This window comes from Odocoileus virginianus, chromosome 6 (genome assembly GCF_023699985.2).
Source record: "Odocoileus virginianus isolate 20LAN1187 ecotype Illinois chromosome 6, Ovbor_1.2, whole genome shotgun sequence".
NCBI classification, from domain to species: domain Eukaryota; kingdom Metazoa; phylum Chordata; class Mammalia; order Artiodactyla; family Cervidae; genus Odocoileus; species Odocoileus virginianus.
The window spans coordinates 46484283-46502351 of NC_069679.1; the positions used below are offsets into that span (position 1 = coordinate 46484283).

The 18069-nt window shown below is 38.5% G+C and overlaps 1 protein-coding gene across 4 annotated transcripts in view; it reads left to right on the forward strand.

The window, feature by feature from the left end:
* MYO5A (myosin VA) overlaps window positions 1–18069 on the forward strand; it is a 198522-nt gene that overhangs the window by 164186 nt on the left and 16267 nt on the right. Inside the window, exons 29-34 of one of the 4 annotated variants that reach the window (XM_070469262.1) lie at window positions 1551–1651; window positions 4450–4530; window positions 6261–6459; window positions 9045–9119; window positions 11040–11133; window positions 16031–16177. In XM_070469262.1, the coding sequence (XP_070325363.1) occupies window positions 1551–1651; window positions 4450–4530; window positions 6261–6459; window positions 9045–9119; window positions 11040–11133; window positions 16031–16177 (697 nt within the window). The remainder of the gene's footprint in view (window positions 1–1550; window positions 1652–4449; window positions 4531–6260; window positions 6460–9044; window positions 9120–11039; window positions 11134–16030; window positions 16178–18069) is intronic. The other 3 variants (XM_070469263.1, XM_070469264.1, XM_070469265.1) reach the window with 3 other exon arrangements.

Sequence of the window (18069 nt, forward strand, 5' to 3'; positions counted from 1 at the left end):
GGGAATTCCCTGGCAGTCTAGTGGTTAGGACTCCATGCTTCCACTACAGGGGGGCACAGAGTCAGTCCATGGTTGGACAACTAAGATCCCACAAGTCATGCAGCACAGCCAGTTAAAAAAAAAATCTGAGTGTGGCTTTTTAAGAATAGAAGGATTTTCTGCCTTAATAAAAGAGAAAAAAAGAAATTTTCTATCAAATGTATAGTAAAATATATATAAAATATAGCTTAAATGCTTTTTAAGTGCTATATGTAGTGTTTATATGAAAGATTTTTAAAATTCAGTAGAATATAAATTCTTTATAGCATTTATCATATTTTAAGTATGAATTTGTAAACTCACAAAAGGACAGCATTAGCATATAAGTGGGATTTTTTTTTTTTAATAAATAGTGGAATTCAAAAGCAAGTATTTATGGGCCTCTTGTTGGCATTAAAGTTATCTTGGTCTCTAAGATCACAATATTTGAAGTGTATTCTATTATCTCCACTGTACTGTGAGACCTGGATTTAGAGCAAACATTGACTAAAGGATTAGGCATACACTATTTAGACAACAGAGTGGGCCCATGGATTCTAAAGGGCCCACTAAAAGGCTTTAGATTCTATTAGAACAGTTGTTTTTATTTTCTGTTCTTGCCCTGGTTTAGGAGGGATAGAGAGCAGCTGAGTAGAAGCAAAATTTTGAAATTATATTGGTTGTCAAACAGATTAGACAAAAAAAGAAGAAAAAAGGAAGTAAAAATGTTAGCAGAAAAGTCCTTTCTATACAAAATCATTAGTTATTCTGACCTGCCAGATGTTTATTTCAAAAGCTTATATACTATTCCTATACTGTAACAGAGTAAAAAACACTGAATAACAGGACATGGTAGATAAATCCAAGGAGCTATATCCTTCCCATTTTTATATATCCAAAGATGTGAGAGAAAACTTTAGTTTTGCTGAAACATATAATCTAAACACCACGTTTTTTCTACTGAGTTTTTAATGGAAAAATTAGTTTTGTGTCAAGCTTTTCATATTTCTTAGGGCATTTGTTTTGTTATAATCAGTCCAGAAGTAGAAGAAAAAACAGCTTCGTACATTCCATTGACTACTTTCTTGGTGTTCTTGCCTGGTTATTGTTTTAGAGCTATATATAGTGGATGGATGATAGATAGATAGATAGATAGATAGATAGATAGAAATATATTTTAAAGTGTATATATAGCATTAGAATAGTAACCAGGCAAGAGCACTGATACTTATGTACGTATTTCACACAGCATAAAACGCACATGGCCTATCAATGATTTTGTTTACTCTGGAATCGCACCATCTTTGTAGTAGAGTGTTAGGGATTCTCAAGAGAGGGACTGGAGGTGCCTCGTTCTCTTAACTGCCTGTGCGCCACTCTCTGTAGTCACCCTGGGGCTAGGGCAGATGCTCTGGTGGGGCAGGTGTGTTGTGGAACACATAAACCCCCTATTGTGTTAGAAAGAAAAATGTTACATGTGGTCCAAAGCTTTTGTATTAACACTTAATGTGGAAATGTCTTTTCCCCTTTAGAACACAATGACAGATTCCACAATACTTTTAGAAGATGTACAAAAAATGAAAGATAAAGGCGAAATAGCACAAGCATATATTGGTTTGAAAGAAACCAACAGGTAAGTTGATCTTTCTTTATTCATTTTGGTTTAATCATGTTGATCTTTAGTCTTCAAGCTAGCCTCTTGTACAGTGAGTACGAGTGTTTATGCATTGTTTTGTTAGACATCAACTGACCTTCAAAAAGGATCCAAAGTTTCCAATATATTCCCAGTTAAAATCTCATTTATAAGACAGTAGCATTACTGATAAGAAATTGAAAGGAAAATGTTCTTTACATCAAGGGAGTATATTTCTGTGTTTTTAGAGCCTTAGCATTGAGAAAGAAAATCAATTACTTACTCTATAGCTTGAACTATCTTGGGTAGTCAAGTCACTTCTATTTGTTATTCAGGATGGTTATTTGTGAGAAGTTTGTAGGGGCAGCTGCAGCTTTCAGTAATTAAAATTTAATGTAAATTGAAATGTAAAGAGAAGTGATGAAGTAGCTGAATCACATCCATGTTGACCATATAATTCTCAAAGGGTACCATGACTTCCCAGGATGGGACCTTGATATTTGAGACTAAGTTTTTGTCACATTTCCTAAGGTGTTCTAAGAAAATCCTAACTCTGATTTTTATCTCATTTACTCTAAACATGAATGAAGCTGTGGATGGCACTTAGCTCAGTCTTAAGAGCCTTGGGTGGGCTGAGAGTGCAGATTTGCACAGTCACTAAATGACTGAACTTTCCCCAAAGCTTTCCCTGTAGATAAGATTATCACTGCTCATTTCTGAAATTCCTTGGCTTTTCTGCCACTCCTGCTTCCCAAAGAACCTTCATGCTATTAAACTCTGATCTTAAAAGACTACATACTTAAAAGAACTTGGCCAGTGATGATAACAGAGATTATCAGTGTACATCTAGATCTCCTGATACATAATATCAGAATTGGTATACAGAAATACTTCACAGACTAAAGAATACTGCCATGCAAGATATAAGGTATTTACTACCTTCTTTTATGGACAGAGTAGAGAATGCTTATACAAGTATTTGGTTAAACTTAAATTTTAATTTATGAATGTAAGTTGTAAGCGTACCTTATAGCTGAGAATGTGTTAGTGTAAGAAGAGCTATATTAACTTGTTCATCCATCCACTCAGCTATTCAGTCACCAGATATATATTGTATGCCTGTTTCATCCCAAACCATGTACCAAATACTGGCAATAGAGCATTAAGCAAGGTAAATGCAGTCCTTCCCCTCACAGAGTTTATAGGGTGTTGGGGAGATAGCCAAGAGAATTTGGACTTCCCTGCAATGACGGTGGAAGCTGTTGAAAGATTTTTAGTAGGAGAATGGTATGATGAGATTGGAAAGCTAGCCCTGGCTTTTATGTTAGAGCATAGACTGTAGTGGAACAAGATTAAAACCAGAAAGACCAGTTAAGAGGTTATTCCCACAATTGAATGACTGATTATAGTGATTTTGACTTAGTTGGTAGCCACTGGGATTGAAAGAAGTGAGACACTTAGAAAGATACTTAAGAAGATGAGGTGAGCAGCCTTGCAGTTTACTGGATGTGTGGTCAGGGGTGGGGGATCATGAAGGACAACTCCACAGCATCTGTGGTGGATACATGGTTGGATATAGTGATCCCATTTCACGACCCTGGGTCTGGGATTTGGGGAACTACAGGAAATTATCAGTAGATTTACAAATATTTAAGAAAGTAGGAAGACATCCAAGAAGAGAACTTCATTCGGCGATTGAAAATGTGATCTGGAACAGGAGAGACCTGTGGGCTGAGATGTAAATATTGAAGTCATCGGCATGTAATAATACAATCGAGACCGTGCAAATAGACCAACTCTCCAGGGAGAGATGGTAAATGTAAAGTAGAAGAGCAATCTATGAAATTCATTTTATGTAAACATGATATCAACAACGAAAGTCTAGTAAGAGGAAGAAGATCCTGGGCTCTGTAGTCAGACAGCACCTGCCAGGTATCTAACTTCTAAACCTTGGTGTCTTCTTCTGCAATATGGCAAATGATATACATTGTTATTAGGAGAACTAAATGAAATAATGCCTGTGGAAGGATGTAAAACAGTGTCTGATACTTGGCAAACACTCAAAATATCATTTTTATATACTTGTAGAAAAAACCTCTAATCAGTTTCATCATTTTTATTTGTTAATTATACATATTTTTAATAAAATGTGTGACTTTAATAACATAAAAGTAATTTTCCCAGGTCTTAAAATTAATTTTTGACACAAAATTTTTTTTAATTGTATCATAAAAGCTGGGAACTTTGGACATATTTGTGTTACTCCTATAAGAACTTTTAAAAGCAATTTTAAAAATACAAAACTAGATTTTATCAAGCTAAAACAAATTCCTACCCAGAAGACTTAAAACTTCATTTTTAAGTGAATTATGAAGATCGCCACAGGAAGACAGTAGCTTAAATTTTCATTCTATATGTGTATGACTGTTGTGGCTAGTCTCTAACATAATGTGTGACATAAGATCACTCTGCCAGCTGAACGAAATGTTAGAAACAGAACGTCTTTCTTACCTCCTGAGTCATTTATTATTTTGCAGGAAAAGTAGCTCTGGATCCTTGATTATTTTGTTTTAAATTGTCCACCTTTACATGTGATGTTACATATTACTCATTTTTTAAAAAAATATTAACCAAAAATAATTTCTGTGGTAATGTCTTAAAGTCATCTGTAATTAATAAAGACAGTCCTAGTGACTTAATAACATATTGAAATACCATGTGCTACTGTTGACCATCGCCATCTCATTACCACCCTGTATCCCTTTGTGTTTTGCATTGTTGTTCCTTTTGCATGGAAGATCATCTGCTATGGATTGCCATGAGTTGAATGAGGATGGAGAGCTGTTGCTGGTTTATGAAGGGTTAAAACAAGCCAACAGGTTATACTTATCTCCTCAAAATGGAATGTTATTAATTTGTTGTTTTTCTTACTAACAGTGGCCTCCTGACTTTAACTTCTGTATTTCTTATACACTGTCTTCCTGGGTAAATTTCAGACCCTAAAATTTGTGAATATCTCACTAAGAGTGGAAGAAAACCCAAACCTCTCAACTAGAGCCCAAACAATTGTAGGAAAGATTAATACATATTCCTTAGCAGTTTCTTGTTTGGAATCATGACCAATTCAAAGGATATCTGAGCCTGGGCAATAGAGCTACATTCTCATATAATATCATCATGCTGCCTAGCAGCAGTATTAAGTACATGACTTGGCATTCAGTGTGGTGGTTGTGAAATTCAGATTTGTGAAACAGCAAATCAGAAGGGTTTCCTGCACAGCCATAGTTCAAAATAATTACCCAAACCCATCATGTTAAACATGTTTAGGAGAAAGCAAATAAAACTGGAACAGCAGAACCTTTCTAACACAGACACTCATCTCCTCTAGAGATACTTGTGTCTTAAAGTCTTAAAAATACTGGGGTTTTTTGGTCCTAAAAATACTGTTTTTATGTCTTAAAAATACTGTTTTAGTGATTAATTTTTAAACCACTTAATAGACTGTTTTATTCAAGGAGCTTCTACTTATTCTGCTTTTTTCTTATCACACACTGTTGTCATTAACTTTGTGGTGTTATTGGTTCAGATTCTTTGCAAATTTCATAATCCCCCAAAATATTTTTTGTCTGTTGTTTATAATAGTATCAGTAAGTTTTGCCCAGCATTTGCTGACCAAGGGGATTGGAATAAAAACACCTTTTCTTTCTTCCTGTTAGTTCCTATCTATAACCTTGTCTTGTCTTCGGAAAGGAAGTAAATGTAGAATGGGCGTGCCTGGTAGAGGGAGGTTGCCAGTTGGCTCTGGTGTTCTCCGGCCAGGGCCCTAGTCCATGGCACAGCTGGCCTGTATGTTTGCTCAGAGAAGCTCAAGAACCACTCTGTTGGTCCCATTAATAGTGAGCTTCCAGAACCATATCTTGTTAGGATTCTCCTACTGATAAGGAAGGTTATAGGGGAAAAGATGACAAATTTAAAATATAAACAGAATTTCAGAACTCTGTCTGCATTTGGGTAAATCTGTATGTATTTCAGAATAGCACTCTGGCCTTTCTTTCTTCCCTTCAGAGATAAAAGTAAAAGTGGGACCCTGGTCACAACCCCCCTCCTGGAATTAGTAATGCTGAAGGTCTTCAAGGCAGATTTAATTAAAGTGGGCATTTGTAATCTTGCCCTCCACAGTGATTGTTCTGTGGCAAAGGCATTATAGTAATACTAATTTTGCCAACTTAAATGCTACTTTAAATTCTACTGCAAATGTAGTAAGCCAGGTTAAATTGTTTTAGTCTTTTAAATTTTAAATTTTTCTTTTAAATTGTTTTAGTCATAATTTCCTATGAAGCTTTCAAAGAAGTAAAATTCTGCTGTTTTTCAGGGCCTCTGAGAACTTTGTATTTGTAGCAGGGTCCTCAATTCAGAAAGACAGATATGTGAGTGCATTCATTTTGTTTCTGGCTCCATCTGAGTTTCTAGACTCTAATCAAGCCAGAAGCTACACAGACACTACAGAGTCCCCATTTTTCTGCCTTTGCAAGTGAGCTCAAAGCCTCACATGCACCAGGTAGGGACTCAGATGTCACCTCCCTTTCCTCCCTGTGTGGCTTCTCCACAGGCTCCTGGAGTCCCAGCTGCAGTCTCAGAAGAGGAGCCATGAGAACGAGGCTGAAGCTCTCCGCGGGGAAATCCAGAGCCTGAAGGAGGAGAACAACCGGCAGCAGCAGCTGCTGGCCCAGAACCTACAGCTGCCCCCAGAGGCCCGCATTGAGGCCAGCCTGCAGCACGAGATCACTCGGCTCACCAATGAGAACCTGGTAAGGACAGCAGAGCGGCCCTCACGCTTTTGGAGCAAAACCCCCTTCCTGGCTGGGAAAGATGCCGTTCACTGCCCCACTCTTGTGGCCCTCTTTCTCCAACCCAGGCACAGTAAGGAAGATAGAACTATGTTGGTAGAAGTGAAAAAGGTGTGTGCTCAGGTGGTTTGTCACAGCAGGCTCAGGCACCTCTCAGCGCCTCAGCCCTCACTTGGAGGGTCTGGAGGATACTGGCCGACTGTGTGCTGGGGTCTCGATATCCTTGAGAACTCCGCTTCCTCCGCTGCAGCTGCACAGTCTTCGCCATCCATGAGGTTGCGTGGTTGTCACAACCTTTGGTCCCCAGGCACCACCGAGGCCCTCCCAGCCCCTTCTCACGCAGACAGCAGGGTTAGAGTTAGTCAGGGCGCAGATGGCAGAACCAAAGAGGGCTGGAGGTTGACCTTGGTTGGAACTCCAGTGTCAAGGAGAAACATCAGGATTCAAGTTTCTGCATTCTTTTTTTTTTTTTTAATTGAAAACTTTTAATTTTTATATCTCTATAATTTTTTTTTTTTAGTTTTTTTTTTTGTTTTTTTTTGTTTTTATTAGTTGGAGGCTAATTACTTTACATCATTACAGTAATTTTTGTCATACATTGAAATGAATTAGCCATGGATTTACATGTATTCCCCATCCCGGTCCCCCCTCCCACCTCCCTCTCCACCCGATCCCTCTGGGTCTTCCCAGTGCACCAGGCCCAAGCACTTGTCTCATGCACCCAACCTGGGCTGGTGATCTGTTTCACCCTAGATAATATACATGTTTCAATGCTGTTCTCTTGAAGTTTCTGCATTCTTGATTCTTTTTAATAGAATTCAGTGAGTGGAGAGATTTTTTTTTCCCTTGCCAGATGGATTCTGAGTGATGGCACAAAGTTGTCCTTTCTTTTATAGAAAATATTTTCCAAAATATTTCTTTCTCAGTCACAAAATAACTTTTATTACAGATTTCTACTTAGGTTTGATAAACATATTTATTAAATTAAAAGTCATTGAAAAGTTATATCTCCTTTTTTTTTTTCCTTTTTCTTTTGGCGGGTGGTGGTGGGGCTTTACCACACAGCTTACAGGGTCTCAGTTCCCTGACCAGGGAATATTTCTATATAAAATCTATACTGAAGTGTCAGGCTGGTTTTTAGAAAAGCTGTTTAGGGCTAGTGGTAATTGTTTCTTTAATTCAGAATTCTAATAACTTGTAATAAAATAGTTAGGATTTTCTCTGAAGATTTAACAACCTGAATTATCCATTAGTGATCATTTGCATTACAGATAGTTTCCTAGTGTCACCTGCTCAACCATCTTTTATATTAGTTGGAAGCAAAACCCAAAGGTATTCTTTTCCCAGTCTGTCCTTCCTTCTGAGGACAGCATGCTGGTGAGGCTGTGGGAATGGGAGAGATGGGTGAGGGACTTGAAGTCTAGACTCTTTCCAGAGTGCCTGAAATATCACTGATTTGTGGGGGAAGATCTGAATCATGAACTATTTCGAGATGTCATTTTATTACTCACAAGTATATTGTTGTTTAAACTAACAGTGCTTCAGTGCTTAAGAATTGATAAATTACTCAATAACATAATAATGATTAATTAGCATATAAACTCTGTGCTTTTAAATCATTATCTTAAAATACAAGGTGAAACCATGAAATAAAGATGCTTCTGAGTGGTAGATTCTCAGAGCTGTTTTGCTAAGTTGGTTAAGCATTTCCCTTGCAATCTTGTGTGCATTATTACTTTTCTTTTCGATTTTGTATAACTGATACAAAAATAAATCAGTCCCTTCCATATTCTAAGCTGGTGAAACTTAGTTTGTGTTTTAGGAAAACTCTTTGTAGGTTCATCGGCTTCTCCTGCCTCACTGATTGCTAATTCAGGAGAATAGATTCACACTTAGAGGGGATGATGCAGTTTTTCACTGTCATTAGAGTGTCTTAGTTTTGCATTTCTGTAGGAAGCACTTGGGCAGAATATTAAAGTACCGGTGGGCCTAGGCTTTGTGCTCTTCGAAACTCTACTCTGAAAACCCTTCCCAGCCACCTACGCCACAAACACAAACACAGAGAGGACTATTCTGCCTCCTCTAGTGAGCAAACTTCACAGCATGCCCCAAGCTGCCCTTCAGAGAATGAAGGCACACAGCTTCTGTCCAGTCTTTCCAACATCTAACAAGAGCTCCAACTTTGCCAGTATTCTCACTTGTGTTTGAACTGCCGTCCCCACTCGTGCTGCTGCTGCTGGCAGCAGAGAAAGTGCAGCAGCCTAGAAGCAGGTCTGAGGAGTGAGATAACTGCCTTGTCTGGGGAATGTGGGCCACAGCTGTTCACCTGCTACCATCGCCTGTTTCCTCTGAGCATGTGGATATAGAACCCTCTGTACTAGAAAAATTAGAGGGCACTGACAGATGTCAAAGCAGAGCCTTTTGTGTCTGTATATATAGATTCCTTATCTGTGTTTTAAAATATTTTAAAATTGATTTTGCTGAGAGGTAGCATTCCCCTCAAAGACACAGAGAAAAACGAATGTCCATTGTGCCTGTTTTTTCAGTATTTTGAGGAATTATATGCAGATGACCCTAAGAAGTATCAATCATATCGGATTTCACTTTACAAACGGATGATTGTATGTAAAAGAGTGCTTTTCTGTCGTCTTCCTCACTGTTTCTAGCCCTCTATAAGCGAAGAGCACTCTGCCTGCCCTTCCTGGGAGGTCTCTTCAGAAACTTTCACAAAACCTGTTTCTCCCCACAGCTGTCTTTTAGCCAGTGATGTCGCCTCTGTCAGTGTCCTGCGTCCATTGTCACCTTTGGTTTGTTATTAACACTAGGCTTACAGTGTGATGGAAGCAAAATATGACTTGAAAGGTAAAGTAAAAATCCAAGAAGCACAACTGAACACTTTGAAATGTTAGCAACTGTTCCTTTTGAATCATTGGTCTAATATCTAAAAATCAGCCCTGTCTAAATTGGAAAAACAATGAATACTTGTATTTATAAACACCTTTTAAAATCCATAAGCTGAATAACAACAACAAACCTCTTAAATCATTGCTTTATTTGCGCTTGAAGCTCCTAGTTTGCTGATGCCCACTTTTCTTCTTAATTATTGATCGTTTGACTCTGTCTGTCATTTGAAAGAATTCTTGATTAGGGAACCACATATTACACCTTTTTTTTAAACCCTGCCTGTGAATGTACTGCTTTTGTTTTCTCTTTTTGCATAAATTATATGGAATTATCCCCTTTTTTCCCTATAAGCAAAATTATATTTTGCAATTATAAATTATATTATTATATTAGATAATATAATCTCTATGGGTGTGTTAGAGATTTCTATGGGTGTGTTATCTAACTGCCACTTAGTCTGTCAACCACTCTATACTGTTCTTTGTGGTTATTTTTTAACTTACCTTTTAATTCCCGAAACCTCTTAACTTTTCTTAAGTTACAGGACTAGTTTTAGCCTCTCCAAAGGGTGGAACTCATAGAGACAGTGCTTCACACACTTCAGTCAGTCAGTTCAGTTGCTCAGTCGTGTCCAACTCTTTGCGACCCCATGAATCGCTGCACGCCTCCCTGTCCATCATCAACTCCCGGAGTTTACTCAAACTCATGCCCATCAAGTCAGTGATGCCATCCAGCCATCTCATCCTCTGTCATCCCCTTCTCCTCCTGCCCCCAATCCCTTCTAGCATCAGGGTCTTTTCCAATGAGTCAACTCTTAGCATGAGGTGGCCAAAGTATTGGAGCTTCAGCTTCAGCATCAGTCCTTCCAATGAACACCCAGGACTCATCTCCTTTAGGATGGACTGGTTGGATCTCCTTGCAGTCCAGGGGACTCTCAAGAGTCTTCTCCAACACCCCAGTTCAAAAGCATCAATTTTTCAGGGCTCAGCTTTCTTCACAGTCCAACTCTCACATCCATACATGACTACTAGAAAAACCATAGCCTTGACCAGACAGACCTTTGTTGGCAAAGTAATGTCTCTGCTTTCTAATATGCTATCTAGGTTGGTCATAACTTTCCTTCCAAGGAGTAAGCGTCTTCTAATTTCATGTCTTCTAATTTCATGGCTGCAGTCACAATCTGCAGAGACTAGGTGTCAGTTAAAAGCCCCTAAGTTCAACCATCCTTAAAACTTCACAAAAAAATGTGCATTCATCAAAATTTACCTTGCTTATTCCCCCTTTAAATGAAAAACTTCTACTGAGATAGCAGTACATTTTATGAGCATTTGATTGTTTTGCCCCCACGGAGTCTACTGGAGTCTATTCGCCCCACAGTGAGCCTGCTGTCCATCACACTGTAAGGAGTTACTGCACTATGTATTTTAACATTTGCTTTATTATAGCTGCCTTTCCTATCACCTCCTGGTTTTAGCCAGGTGGGGCTCCACCAATGAACTTTTATGGAGCTTTTATGTAAAACTAACTTTTTATGTAAAACTAAGTACTCTTCCTATAACTTTATGTCTGCTTCCCTTCTCTGCATTTTAGATGGCTTATTTTGATCTTTTTGTTATATTTCTCATTTTGATCTTTAGGATTTGATGGAACAACTCGAAAAACAAGATAAGACTGTCCGGAAACTGAAAAAACAACTGAAAGTATTTGCCAAAAAAATTGGTGAACTAGAAGGTATTTATGTTTTTATGACAGTTGCTGAACCTTGGTTTTATATACTGTACTAGTGGCTTAAGAGTATGGCTCAATTTGTGTGTGACTATTAGGGACAATAACAAAAATGACTTTCAACAAACCTGGCCTCCTTGGAGTGGAAATTTTCATTGCTAGGTGGGGAGAAATGTTTTCATGGTAGTAATAACTTACAAAGAGAGAATTCATTCAATAAATATCTAATGGCTATCTTCTATATGCCAGGTACTGTGCTAGGCAGTATTGCATATCAGTTAAGAGCATGGATTCTGTAGCCAAGTTTCTTGGGTTTAAATACTGGCTCTTCCACTATTAGTCATCTGATATTGGGCAAGTTACTGAACCTGTCTATTTCTCAGTATTCCCACCTGTTAAATGGGAATGATAATGATATCTACCTGACATGGTTTGTAATGATTAAATTAATTAAAATGTGGAATGAATTTAATATGGTTCCTGACACAGTAAATGCTATCTACAGCTTATTTTTATTACTGTTATTCTTAGTATTAGGGATACTAACATGAGTAAGACAGAGTCTGTGTCCTCAAAGAACTATGGAGAACAAAAAGAGAACTAAGTAAGAAAAAATGAATTGTAGTTATAAAGGAGATTCTATAAAACAAGATGTATATCTGTTGATGATGGGAAAACACCTTGAGAAAGAATCAGTTTTTTTTTATTTATACAAATGCTTCTTGTGGGTGAGTGTTTGTTCCTTCAGTAAGTAGGTGCCAGGGATGTAGCAGTGAACAGGGCTAAAGCCACGTTGTAAGCTTATTCCAGCAACGATCTCATTGTTCTAGAGATTTTGAGCCCCTCTTTGGAATTGCCTTCAGACCTATGCAAGCTATTACCATTTTGACCAGAAATGGTACTGTGCAGTCTGACTACCCATCTATTCTGTCATTGTCACTGAATAATTTTTGCTCTGCTCAAAGGGTAAACATTCCCCATCACCTCCCACCTTTATGGTTTTCAATGTCATGTTTTTAGCAAATTTTCTGTCTGATTACTGGCTTCCTCAATGGATTGTGATCTTTTTGAGCATGGTGACCATCTCTTATTTCCCATTGTTTTCACAGCACCTAGCATATTGTCTGACCTGTCATAATCATTCCATTAATGTTTGTTGAATGTGTAAGTAAGTATCAGAAATATTTAGAACAGCAACATGGATATTTATTTTGAAGAGGATAATATTCCCTCCCATGTACAAATACTGAAATATTTGTTTAGATATCAGATAGATTACTTTATAGTCATGTTTTATTATATAATCCTTTAGCATTATGTGTTCCATCTATTAAAATTTTGAACCTCCAAATCACATACATGGGCTGTAATATCTGTTGGCAGAACTTTAAAAAAATCTTTATTCAGAGAACCTTTCTGCACTTAACTCTGCATTAATTATATCATGAGATGATAATTAGACAGCAGAGTATCTGCTTAAAAGAAACTGATTTTAAGGGTATTAACTTGTAAAATTATTTTTTAAGCTCCTAATGATTCATTTACCATATGTTAGTAACTTTTGATAAATAGAAGAATCACTTATTTTACATTTTTACTTAGCTTTCTTTGATATGTATATTTTTACTTAAAGGGATAGCTGAGAATATTTCATGATTTTAGTGATTTTAAGCCATTATCAATTAGAATTCAACCTTATCACTTAAACTATCCTACCAATTATATTCTTAAATCTATAAGGACATTTGAGAAGGCAATTCATAGATTAAACAAAAAAGACATGATAGTCTTAAAAACTGAGATAAATGATACACGTCTACAGAATAAGATGAAATTGGCTTATGCGTCTTGAGCACTTACTGAGTGTGGTGTCCTTCCCCTCCCCAAGGCAGAGCATAAAGGCTACAAGCTCTTCCCACACCATTGTCTCCTGTTGTCTTATCCCCACAGTGTGTAGAAAACACTGACAACTTTGTATAGCAAAGCACCTTCTAATAGCTAAAAGTTTTCTTATTTTTTCTAAATATATAATAATATACTTAAATTCTTCTGGTTGAAAATAGAAAGACTTACCTCCTCCTATGGGCTCCACTTAATTAGAGAGACAATTTTAGATACCATCTAAGACTTTTTTTAATGCCAACATACCTAATTTTAGCAGAAATTATATATCTAAATCAAGAGTGTTTCAAAGTTTGATGTGCTTTGTGCTATATTTTAATCCAGGAGTGGGTGTTCCATTTCAAGTTTCATAAAGTCAGGGAATTTAGACCTAAAAGAATTCTAGAAATCAGTTAATTACTTCATAGGAGAATGGAGCTGAGGCCCAGAAACCGTGACTTCCAGAGTCTCAGCCACTTAGTGGCCAAAGTGGAACTAGAATCCATGCCTTCTGAGGACCACTGACTCCCCTCCTTTGTGCTGTATTTCTCAACACCCTCTTTCTTCTTACATTAATTCATTTGACTGTCTCAGTTAAACCTGAGACAAGATCTTCCCTGTACCAAAAGTGAGTGGGAAAAAATCTTCCAATTTGTTTTCTTTTTCTAGGATAAAAAGGTTCAAGAATGTTTTTCTCTCAAGTATAAATAATCTAGATGATAGAAATAGGTATTGCTTCAGATCTTTTAGAAAGATGTCTGTATTAGATGGAGCATTGGGCTAAATGACCCCCAGCATCCCTTGAGTCTTTGAAAATTGTGTGGTATTCTGGCCTCTCTCAGGTTTTATATTTTCCTGATACTACATAAGGGTTGACATTTTAATTAATATATAATTTATTAAATAAATCAAGGTTATGTTGAGCTGATACCTATATTTTATCTGTGAGTTTTTGTAAAGACTCTAATCTCTGACAAGAATTCAAAGACAGAGAAAATTTTAATGAAAATATGGCAAATTTTATCTCTGGCATTTTTGTACAGAACCAAAAATATCTTCTTTAGAGATATGTGAAAGGAAAGTGAAGGTTTCTTTTAAAACATGTAATCTCTTAGTTAAAATAGTCACTATATTTCGTAAATTCTGAGGAGCATAATTTTTCACATTTTAACATCTCTGAAATTACGATGTCTCTTATAGCAGTTGTTAGATTGTAATTTAATTGGCAGTATTTTCCTTCCTTGGTGTTATATAAAATAATACTATATGTCATAATCAAATATGATAAAATCAAATATGGTAAAACATTTAAAACGTTTTGAGTTATTCAGAATCCACATATGTGCATTTGTTGATAAACTTAGTATCAATACATTGAATCTGTTTCCTTCCAGTTTCCCTTCATAGAATTGTTCCTGTGGCTCAAAGCAACTAGTTCATAGATGGCAGGGATTCTATTATTTTGTTTTATATACAGAGCATATACAGGAGCTGTGAGGGCCATTGTATGCTGATTCTGAGATCCCCCTGGTGTTGTGTTTAAACTGTCTCCAGAAATAATTTATGTAAAACTACATAGCTTGAATCTCATATCTCTTGTGAAGATGCATGCGTTTTTCCGTTAGTCCTGTGGTTCCAGACTGTATCATACATCTGAAACACTAGGTTATGGGAGGTGGCCACAGCCCTGATTTGTCCAGTTACAGTATGATCGCTCTTTAGATATCTATCATAATGTTGATAGACGGTGGTGATTTTCAGCGCTGATAGCCCCGATGTGTGATGCTGCAGCATGAGGTGGACAAGGTGTCACCAGGCTCTCTGCCACACGGGCAAGCGCGCTGGCAGGTACTGCTGTTCTCTGTGATAACCTTGTGTATGGAACTGGCTTCCCGGAACTAACTCAGGAAATTGCCCAGAGTGACAGAAGCACTACTGATACCTTGTGGACTCAGCAAGATAGAACTTTCTAATGCATCTGATCTGCATTTTGTTTGCCAACAGTCTCTGAACTCAAACTTAATCTGCACTTAAATAGATGTCTTAACTGCTCCTCTTCTTATAGATAAGAGAATTAAAAATGTGCTTGCTAGCATATAGCTCCACAAACACCTTGTAACTCACGTTACCTTGCATTTCCCAGATGAAATGAAATTGGAGACTTTTCTTTTAACCCCGAGTTCTTTTCTCACAGCTGCCATCAACAATAGTGATTATTTTTAACATCTGAAAGGGTTGTTCACCAGTGGTTGTACTTTTTTGGTTGCAACTTTGTGGTAGGATTTTTAACACTTTACTAAAAACAAACAAAAAAATGAATAAATTTAGGAAATTATTTTAATATTAAATACAGAGGCTTCCCCAGGTGACTCAGTGGTAAAGAATCTTCCTGGTAGTGTGGGAGATATGGGTTCAATCCCTGGGTCTGGAAGATCCCTTGGAAAAGGAAATAGCAACCCACTCCAATATTCTTGCTTGGAAAATCCCATGAACAGAGGAGCCTGGCAGGCTATAGTCCATGGGGTCACAAAGAGTCAAACACAACTGAGCACACACACACACAAACATATTAAATACAGGTGGTTTTATCCGCTCACGGTGTCTTCAGGAATGAGGGGTGCCTCTATAAAATATTGAATTTCCTTCCCTGAATTAAAGTCTAAATATATTTAGACACTTATGATTGATACTGATTAGTTAACTAAGAAGTTAAGCCACGTACTTTGGGGACATTTAATCTTATTACAAAATAAAATGTATCACAAAAAGATGCTTTTGAATCAAGTAAGATTCTTGATGTTGATAGTAGTAAGTACTAGTTGTTGTCAGAGTGACAGTAACATATGAATTTACCATCTATCCATCCAGTTTTACCAAAAAAAATTACTTAAAGAAGGGGCAATTAAGTGGCAAATATGGCAAGTTTCTGTTGTTACAGAGTTCATTTAAAATTAATAGGAACATGAAACCACTCATCTTTTCTACCTGGAAAACATTTTTCTTCTTTTTGTTTCTAATGAAGTGGGCCAGATGGAGAACATATCGCCAGGACAGATCATTGATGAACCCATTCGTCCAGTCAACATTCCTAGGAAAGAAAAGGATTTCCAAGGAATGCTGGAATACAAGAAGGAGGATGAGCAAAAACTTGTGAAGAACCTGATTCTGGGCAAGTATTTCCTGTGTGAGATGAAAGGTCTTTATGGTATGTGTCAGTGGTGGGAGAGACTAGTCACTCATTTATTAAATATTCACACTGGTTTCTTTAGTCAGCCTTGCATGCTGTGTGCAGTACTGCCACAGCATTCTGACCCCATTGTGGCTGTCAGTCACCCTACAAGGACGCCAGCGAGGACTGCCTGTTAGGGTCACGTGAGACCTCAGCTCCTGTTGCCCGTTACAGGAAGCTTTTGAAAACTGTTGACGTATGTTCCCCTCTGCAGACTAATTACATCAGAATGTCTAGAGGAAAGAACTTAGCCATGTCCCTAGTTCTTTTTTTTTCTCTCTCTCAAGGGCTTCTGACGTGTAGCTAGCTGCAGTTGAATACCCCTGCCCTAGGCCACTTAAGTCCCTCAATTTCTCTTCTTCCTTACTTCCCTAGGAAGGTATATAACTAAATATGTCAGGAAAAACAGTTTAATAGTAGGGAAGGAACAGAATTAAGGAAAAGATTCCAGCAGTGGGAAGAGAGGACTAACTGGACAATGGAGATGGGAATAGAAGAAGCCCTTTAAAGCAGCAGAAGGCCTTTGAGCAAGCCCACTGGCTCTCCAAGAAGACTTTTTAGGGGAGCATGGGAAATAGTTCAGGAGTGTATGCAGCCCATAAGTTGTGAGCTCAAAACACTACAAGCCTCTCCTTTCACCCTTTGCAGAGCATTCCTCCCCCCAGGTGCCAGGGTGGCAGCAGTGTGATTGGCAGTGGTTTAATGTTCCTAGAGTTCATGGTGTTAAACTTAGAACTATATATAGATGCAGAGGTGCTTAGGTTTCAGTGTGATCTTCATTTTGAAAAAATGGTAAGAAGCCACTGGCTTTTAAGCATAGAATTTAAAAAAGATTCATCAGTTCAATAATCGTTTGGGGCATTCCTACCGTGTGCTAAGCATTTTCTAGGTATTGGGTAATAAAGTCCCTTGGTGTATGTGCTTGGCTGAGGAGCCAATGGGGCGAAGCTACCATCTGTGGGATTATGACTGAACGCCTCTAAGTCAGAATCCCGCCCAGGCGGAACGATACGGCAGCGCCGGGGAAGCTCGGTTGGCCTCCAATAGCTCGGTTGGCCTCCGATAGCCGGTCCCCCGCCGTTCCCCCGCCGTTCCCCCGCCATCCCCCCGCCGTCCCCACCGGCGGGCCGTTGCCCGTGTTCCTCGGGGCGCCACACGTCGGGACCGGGGTCCGGTGCGGAGAGCCCTTCGTCCCGGGACACGGGGCGCGGCCGGAAAGGTGGCCGCCCCCTCGCCCGTCACGCACCACACGTTCGTGGGAACCTGGTGCTAAACCATTCGTAGACGACCTGCTTCTGGGTCGGGGTTTCATACGTAGCAGAGCAGCTCCCTCGCTGCGATCTATTGAAAGTCAGCCCTCGACACAAGGGTTTGTAAACAAAGTCTCTGTTCTCAAAGAGTTTATATTCCATGGGGTAGGGGGAGGTAGATAAAAACAAATAAGGGGGTGAGAAAGATAAACAAGGAAGGCAGGTGTACGAATTTATATAAAGTTGTTAGGGAGGGCCTCTTTGACAAGGTGATCTCCTTTGGACAGAGACCAAAGGAAGTAAGGAAGCAAGTCCTGCTGATAGCTGAGGAAAGAACGTTGCAGACAGAAAGCCTTGGGGTGGGCACATGCCTGGCGTGTTCACCCCAGCAACAAGGAGACCCATTTAATGGGGGAGCACAGTGAGCTGGAAAGGGGAGCAGGCCAGATCACACAGCCATGGTGAGGATTTCGGGTTTTACAAATGAGTGAGATGAGAAGCTACTTGAAAGATTTTCATAACAAGAGTGACATGATCTGACTACATTTTCTTATAGAATTACTCTGGTTGTTGTGTGGAAAC